Genomic DNA, 7,367 nt, shown 5'->3' with positions numbered 1-7,367 from the left:
AAAGGGAAGATTCGAGATGTTAGGAGCTACAGGCGAGGCTGGAAATAATTAATTTACTCCATCAATACTGAATGCCTGCTATTGAGTGCTAGACTCTGGGGAGACAATGTTAAGGGAAGCCCAAGTTTTCCAACTCCCTGTCCAGAGCTCTGCAAAGCACTGCAGGAAGCTAAAGTGAGGACAAAGTTCCCAGAGATCAGGATATATAAAGGGAGAACCAGCAGAGCTTGGTCTGAGGCAGGGTTGGGAAAGGAGGGACCCTGGCCTCCTCGGACCGTTTCTCCGCCAAGCCACGCGAGGGCGATGTTCTGCTCCTAGCGCGCCGTGTCCCGGCGGCACCGCCTGCTCGCTTTTTCCCGGCGGAAATGCCCGAGCGATGACGGAAACCCGGAGGGAGGGGAGAGAAAGAGCGAGAGAAGGGGAAAGATAAGTCGGGAGAGGCTGGTAGGCGTGAGGCGGGCCTGAAGCGGCAGCAGGCGGCCTTCGTCCGGCGAGAGCTAGGCCGAGGACCCGCGCCGCGCTCCCCCGCACCTCCCCGCGTCCTTCACCGACTCCCGCGGCGCGCGGCCGGGCGGGGAAGGGCGGGCGGGGGTCTCCTCCAGGCCGTGCGGTCGGAGCCGCCTGCTGGGCTTGGGCGGGGCGCGGGGCCCGCGGCCACCTTCCCCGGCTCAGTCCTCCCCCTGTGGGATCTGGCGACGGCGGCGGAGGGAGAGGGGAGCGGCGCCCGGGCCGGGGCCGGGGGCGGGTGAGGAGGGGGAAGGGCGGCGGCCGGGCCGGGGCTCGGGATCCGCATCGGGATCGGGCCGCCATGGACGACAAGGCGTTCACCAAGGAGCTGGACCAGTGGGTCGAGCAGCTGAACGAGTGTAAGCAGCTGAACGAGAACCAAGTGCGGACGCTGTGCGAGAAGGTGAGGGCGCCGCGGGGGCGAGTGCGGGAGCGCGGGGCTGGGACGGGCCGCCGCTTTCCGCCGTTTCTGCCCGCCCCGGTTCCGTCCGCCCCTGGCCCGGCGCGGCCCACCGAGGGCTTGCTGGACTGTGGGTCCGGCTCCGGCGGCCGGCCCGGCGGTTCAGGGCCCGGGGAGTTGGGCTGCTCTCGCCTGTTCCCTCTGCCTCCGCCTCACGCCCCCGGCCGGCCGCCCAGATCCCGGGCGTGGGGGGCTCGGGTGCGGATGGGCGGGGAAACGTAGCCCCCTGAGCCAAGCCGGAGGTTGGTCGGGGTCGCCTGCGCTCCACTGGGGAGTTCCTGTCACTCTAGCATTTTCCGAGTGGACTAGCGAGAGCGGCGTCCGAAAAGGACTGTTTTCAGGCCAGTTTCTGAACATGCACCTAAAATTAACCAGAATGTCGTGCATGTTAATGAACTTGCTAATAAATGTAGAATTTTTGTCAGGTGAACGAGGCACCTCAGAAATCACTAACTCAAGCCGGGCGTGGTGGCTCACGCCTGTGGCCACAGCTACTCTGGAGGCTGAAGCGGGAGGATTGCTTGAGCCCAGGAGTTAGAGACCAGCCTGGGCAACATAGTGAGGCCCCGTCTCCACACGAAAAAAAATTTTTTAAATTAGCAGGGCGTGACGGCGGGTGCCTGTAATCCCAGCTCTTCGGGAGGCTGAGGCGGGAGGATCGCTTGAGCCCAGGAAGTGGAGGCTGGTTGCAGTGAGCCGAGATCGCGCCACTGCACTCCAGCCTGGGCGACAGAGCGAGACCTCGTCTCAAAAAAAAAAAAAAAAAAAATCACTGATTCTTGAATGTGTCAAGCGTTTGTTTGCGGAGAGGTAGGAGTGATGGCCAACTGTGATTTTTAAAATAGAGGTTGACTTTGGTGGAAACAGATGGTGACTGGTCTTTGTGTTGAGTGGCTCTAGGAAGTAAAGTGTTGATTTTCAGAAATGAGAGCTGGTCTTAAGTTTGGGAATAGTGTTTGCTGGACATGATAAGTGGGATGTGTGTTTTCATGCACGATAGCACTTTGCAGGAAGTTAATTTTGTTTTTAATATATGTAAAGTTTTTTTCCAAAGAATAATAAAACATGCGGGTGATCAATTCGTTCTTGCACATCGTGAGTGTGTGATCTTCACTTTGTAAATTCTGTATCCATTGTTTTCTTAACCCCTGGAGTTATTTCGATCTCTCCATCTTTAAAGTCTAGAGTTGTCCACATTCATCCTTTAAAGGTGGACTAAATAATTTTCATGTATTTTTATGTTAAAAATTCTCACTTGAAGTCCATGAAGAAGTAACGATGTTATTTTAAGCCGTAATCTATAGAATTTTCTTAACCATAATGTTTAGAAGTCATGATGTGGCAGAAGTGCACTGGAGAAGGAAAGATTTTGTTAGTCTGATTTTAGGGTACTCTTAAAATCATGAAATTTACTTAGAAAAGGAGCACTAATAGATGGTGTTAAGTTACAATAGTATTTTTAACGGGTGTAATGTTGGCCGGGGCCTTTGTGTATTAAGTAACTATTTGTTAACACAGGAGGATTTATTTTTGTAAATAGAAGTGCCAAGCAAGTGGTATTTTTCTCTTTCTGAAACAAACTGCTTACTTGTGGCTTCAGCTGACATTAATTTTTATTGTGATAACCTGTAATTTCATGAGTCTTAAAATTTATGCCTTAAACATCTCTCTCCAGCTCTAATGCGAAGTGAAATGTACAGGTTTGAAATGAGCTGAGTCAGTTAACCTGACTATGAGCATCAGAATACAGACTTGAAGTTACGGGCAAAGTGTTAGTTAAATCAGTTTTTCCCATTGACTTTCTTTTTTTGTTTTATTTTTGTTTTGAGACAGAGGCTCAGTCTGTCGCCCGGACTGGAGCGCAGTGGTGCCATCTCTGTTCACTGCAACCTCCACCTCCTGGGTTCAAGGGATCCTCCTGCGTCAGCCTCCCGAGTAACTGGGATTACAGGTGCACGCAGCCATGCACTGCTGATTTTTGTATTTTTAGTAGAGATGGGGTTTTGCCATGTTGGCCAGGCTGGTCTAGAACTCCTGGCCTCAAGTGATCCCTCAGCCTTCCAAAGTGCTGGGATTACAGGCGCGAGCCTCGTGCACAGCCCCTATTGACTTCCTAATAATTTTAAGATGAACTTCTAGAGAAGAATATTGTACGACTGCTGTACTTTGAAATAATCACACCGGAGTGTCAACGATCACTTGAGGAAGCGTTCTGTATTTGTCAAGAGAGATTATTTTTACCTCGGCTCCTAAATAAATCAGACTAACAGTTCCTAGGACTTCACAGGTATATTTAAGATTATCTCTTGTATCTTACTAGCTTTTTTTTTTTTTTGACGCAGTCTTGGTGTGTTAGTCAAACTGGAGTGTAGTGGGGCAATCACCGCTCACTGCAACCTCGACTTCTGGGGCCCAAGGGACCCTCCCACTTCAGCCTCTCAAGTAGCTGGGACCACAGGCATGTGTCACCACACCGGGATAATTTTTTTATTTTTTTGTATGGGGTCTCACCATGTTGCCCAGGCTGGTCTCGAACTCTCGGGCTCAAGTGATCCTCCCGCCTTGGCCTCCCAAAGTGCAGGGATTGCAGGAGTAAGCCACCACTCCCAGCCCATTTTTTTTTCTTTGAATATTTGTACTTACCCACAAAACATGAATTTGTTAGTGAAATTCATTCATCTTTTGCAGCCCTCTTCTGGCAGCTATGACCTAGCTTTGTGGTTTGTGTGTGTATGTATATATATGTTTTCTGACCTTAGTTTCTAGTTCCGTTTTATATCCCTACCCCATCCTCCTTGTTGATACTTAACAAGTGTAGCGTTCATCCTGTCTTGAGTTCCAGTCCTGCTTCACAGCTTGCTAGCTGTCAGTTTTTCTGCACCTCTGATTCCTTATGACAGAGATAATGTGTACCAATCCTCCTGGGTTGGTTGTGAGTGCTAAGATACTATTCATTGGCCGGGCACAGTGGCTCACGCCTGTAATCCCAGCGTTTTGAGAGGCCGATGCAGGTAGATCACTTGAGGCCAGGAGTTCAAGACAAGCCTGGCCAACATGGCAAAACCCTGCCTCTACTAAAAAAAAAAAAAATACAAAAATTAGCTGGGCATAGTGTTGCACTCCCAGCTACTTGGGAGGCTGAGACACAAGAATCCCTAGGAGGCAGAGGTTACAGTGAGCAGTGATCATACCACTGCACTCCAGCCTGGGTGACAGAGTGCAGTTTTCTCAAAAAAAAAAAAAAAAAAAAACTGTCCATGTAAAGTCCCAATGAGAAGTAAGCACTCAGTGAATCTTAAATAAAGGAAGGCTGAAAGTTTTACTCTTAAGTGTCACCCATTTTCTTTTGTAAGAAATGCAAAATAAATAAATGTGCCAATATGCCTTTTCTGTGGTAAATGTACTTCAAAGGAGATTTTTTTTATATAGTGGCTATAGAACCCTGAAAAGTAGTGGTCCCTGTTTTGTGAACCACACAGTACTGGAATTTTTTTTTTTTTTTTTTTTTGAGACGGGAGTCTTGCTCTGTCACCCAGGCTAGAGTGCAGTGGCTCAATCTCGGCTCACTGCAAGCTCCGCCTCCCGGGTTCACGCCATTCTCCTGCCTCAGCCTCTCCGAGTAGCTGGGACTACAGGCGCCCGCCACCACGCCCAGCTAATTTTTTTGTATTTTTAGTAGAGACGGGGTTTCACCGTGGTCTCGATCTCCTGACCTCGTGATCCACCCGCCCTCAGCCTCCCAAAGTGCTGGGATTACAAGCGTGAGCCACCGCGCCCGGCCAGTACTGGAATTAATAGCAGTTTTGTGAAGTATCTTTACTCCTGACTTGGTCTGCTTAATACTTGCCCTACCTTTCTAGGGCAAGAGTAGCAGGCATGTACAAAGAATATATGAGAAAAATAAAAAGTCAAACCTAATTATATAAGCTATATTTAATTCCTTGTGATTCAATTTTTGGGTTTTTTAAAAATACCATTTTTTTTATTCTATTGGAAATACTATTCTATAGAAAGTTACGTCGTATGATGGTGGTTTTTCCTTAAATTTCTATTCTAATTCAGATTACCTAAAAACTGAAGGAGTCGGCTGGGCATGGTGGCTCAGCCCTGTAATCCTAGCACTTTGGGAGGTCGAGGTGGGCGGATTGCCTGAGCTCAGGAGTTCGAGACCAGCCTGGGCAACATGGTAAAACCCTGTCTCTACTAAAATACAAAAAATTAGCCGGGCATGGTGGTCTGTGCCTGTAGTCCCAGCTACTCCGGAGGCTGAGGCAGGAGAATCGCTTGAACCCAGGAGGCGGAAGTTGCAGTGAGCCGAGATCGCCACTGCGTTCCAGCCTGGGCAACAGAGCGAGACTCCGTCTCCAAAAAAAGAAAGCTGAAGGAGTCCACTGAAATCAAGACCAGAGTAGTACTAGTAAAGGCCTATTTTGAGGTAGTAGCAAAAATAAAATCTATCCTAGTGCCAGTGGGTGAATGACTACAAAAAATAAAGAGTATGAATGGTATGGTGTGTCTGGCTTCCAAGGTTAATTTCTGCCTAGTGAAAAACTGTTTGCATAAAATAGCAAGGCATGTCTTCTGAGAAGACTAGCTCTTAACACTAACTTAAATTAGCAATCCAGCTTTTGAAGCTAATTGTGAATTTGACTCCTCTTGTGTGTGCAGAGAAATTGCTTCTGTGATTCATTCCTGCATCAGCAGTATGCAGTTATTTTAGAAGATTGTGTGCCTAGAGAGCCAGGCTGGCACTGCTCAGGACACTCTGTGACTAGAACTATATTTAACTGTTGTCTCAGAAAGAGTAAAAACTTTAAGCTCTTTGGGCCGGGCGTGGTGGCTCACGTTTGTAATCCCAGCACTTTGGGAGGCCGAGGCGGGCGGATCAGGAGGTCAGGAGATCGAGACCACGGTGAAACCCCGTCTCTACTAAAAATACAAAAAAATTAGCCGGGTGTGGTGGCGGGCGCCTGTAGTCCCAGCTACTCGGAGAGGCTGAGACAGGAGAATGGCGTGAACCCCGGGAGGCGGAGCTTGCAGTGAGCCGAGATTGCGCCACTGCACTCCAGCCTGGGCAACAGAGCAAGACTCCGTCTCAAAAAAAAAAAAAAAAAAAATTTTTAAGCCCTTTGACCTGATAAATTTTATAACTGAAGAACCTTGGTGATGATTCTTTAGGTGGGGAGGGAAATTCAGCCAATGTGTGTGCTGGCAGATCTTTATTCTGATGATTATAAAATACCTATTGAGAAAAATGTCGAGGCTTGTGTAGAAGTGTAAATATGTAAATTTTATATTGAACTGATGGAAATGTTTCTGAGTCCTGGCATTAGCCTTGAGATAAGCAGAAATATCTTTAGGATATTACTTCATTCCTAATGTGAAATAGTATGCTTGTTCCTGAATGCCCAAAACCTTTTTTTTTTTTTTTTTTTTTGAGACAGAGTCTCGCTCTGTCGCCCAGGCTGGAGTGCAGTGGCGCAATCTCGGCTCACTGCAAGCTCTGCCTCCCGGGTTCACGCCATTCTCCTGCCTCAGCCTCCCCGAGTAGCTGGGACTACAGGCGCCCGCCACCACGCCCGGCTAATTTTTTTGTATTTTTATTAGAGACGGGGTTTCACCGTCGTCTCGATCTCTTGACCTCGTGATCCGCCCGCCTCGGCCTCCCAAAGTGCTGGGATTACAAGCGTGAGCCACCGTGCCCGGCCCAAAACCATTTTAATGAAGATTAGATCCTGGTAAAAATGAGTGATTTTTGTGAATTGAGAAAATTTTTTTTAAATTACTTTCTGTGATTGATTACAGCTTAAAAAATAAAAATAGTGGTCTTGACAGGCAAAATGCCTAACCGGTACTTCCATTTTTAATTTCCCTCGAGCAAAAATTAGTGCCAGCTTTGATGGTCCATTGATAAAATCTAAAATGCAGTGATAAAATAGCTCCTTTCTTACTATAACGAAGAATGGCATGATTACAGTGAAATAGAGGGTCAAGACCCAATTCTAGTGACTGAACAAATCATTGTTTTCCTTGCTAAGCAAGCCTCTTAGTGGACAGGTAAAGAAATTAAACCAAACTAGACTAGCATGAACTATTGCTATGGCAGGAAAGTGGACTTTGTTACATTTCTCTACTTTATATATGACGTGTCAAATTGTATACCTAAGTAGATAAAGTGAAGATATTTGCAATGTAAAATTTCTTTTCATTCCCTACTTTTATTTGCCATGTGTGCCTTTTATTATTTGAAGATCTTGCAGAAATTTTTTCTTCAGTCTTTTTTCTTCAGTACAAATGTTATAAAAGACTTGGTGAATGAAACCCTTCCTTGGTAAAAGGAAACGAAAATGCCAGAAATTGAAGATGGAATTAATGCTTAATTTATTTTCCTAGATTGTTT

At 47.1% G+C, this 7,367-nt stretch overlaps 1 protein-coding gene across 1 annotated transcript in view; it reads left to right on the top strand.

Annotated features, from left to right (window-relative positions):
* The first annotated feature begins 411 nt into the window (after nucleotides 1-411).
* The window catches only part of PPP2CB (protein phosphatase 2 catalytic subunit beta), a 28,300-nt gene continuing 21,344 nt past the window's right edge, over nucleotides 412-7,367 (top strand). Inside the window, exon 1 of the mRNA XM_003269544.4 lies at nucleotides 412-910. Within this exon, the coding sequence (XP_003269592.1) occupies nucleotides 809-910 (102 nt within the window). The 5' untranslated portion in view covers nucleotides 412-808. The remainder of the gene's footprint in view (nucleotides 911-7,367) is intronic.

Source organism: Nomascus leucogenys, chromosome 8, assembly GCF_006542625.1.
Source record: "Nomascus leucogenys isolate Asia chromosome 8, Asia_NLE_v1, whole genome shotgun sequence".
Lineage (NCBI taxonomy): Eukaryota > Metazoa > Chordata > Mammalia > Primates > Hylobatidae > Nomascus > Nomascus leucogenys.
The sequence above is the reverse complement of the archived record's forward strand: the minus strand, read 5'-3'. Positions and strand labels throughout refer to the sequence as shown.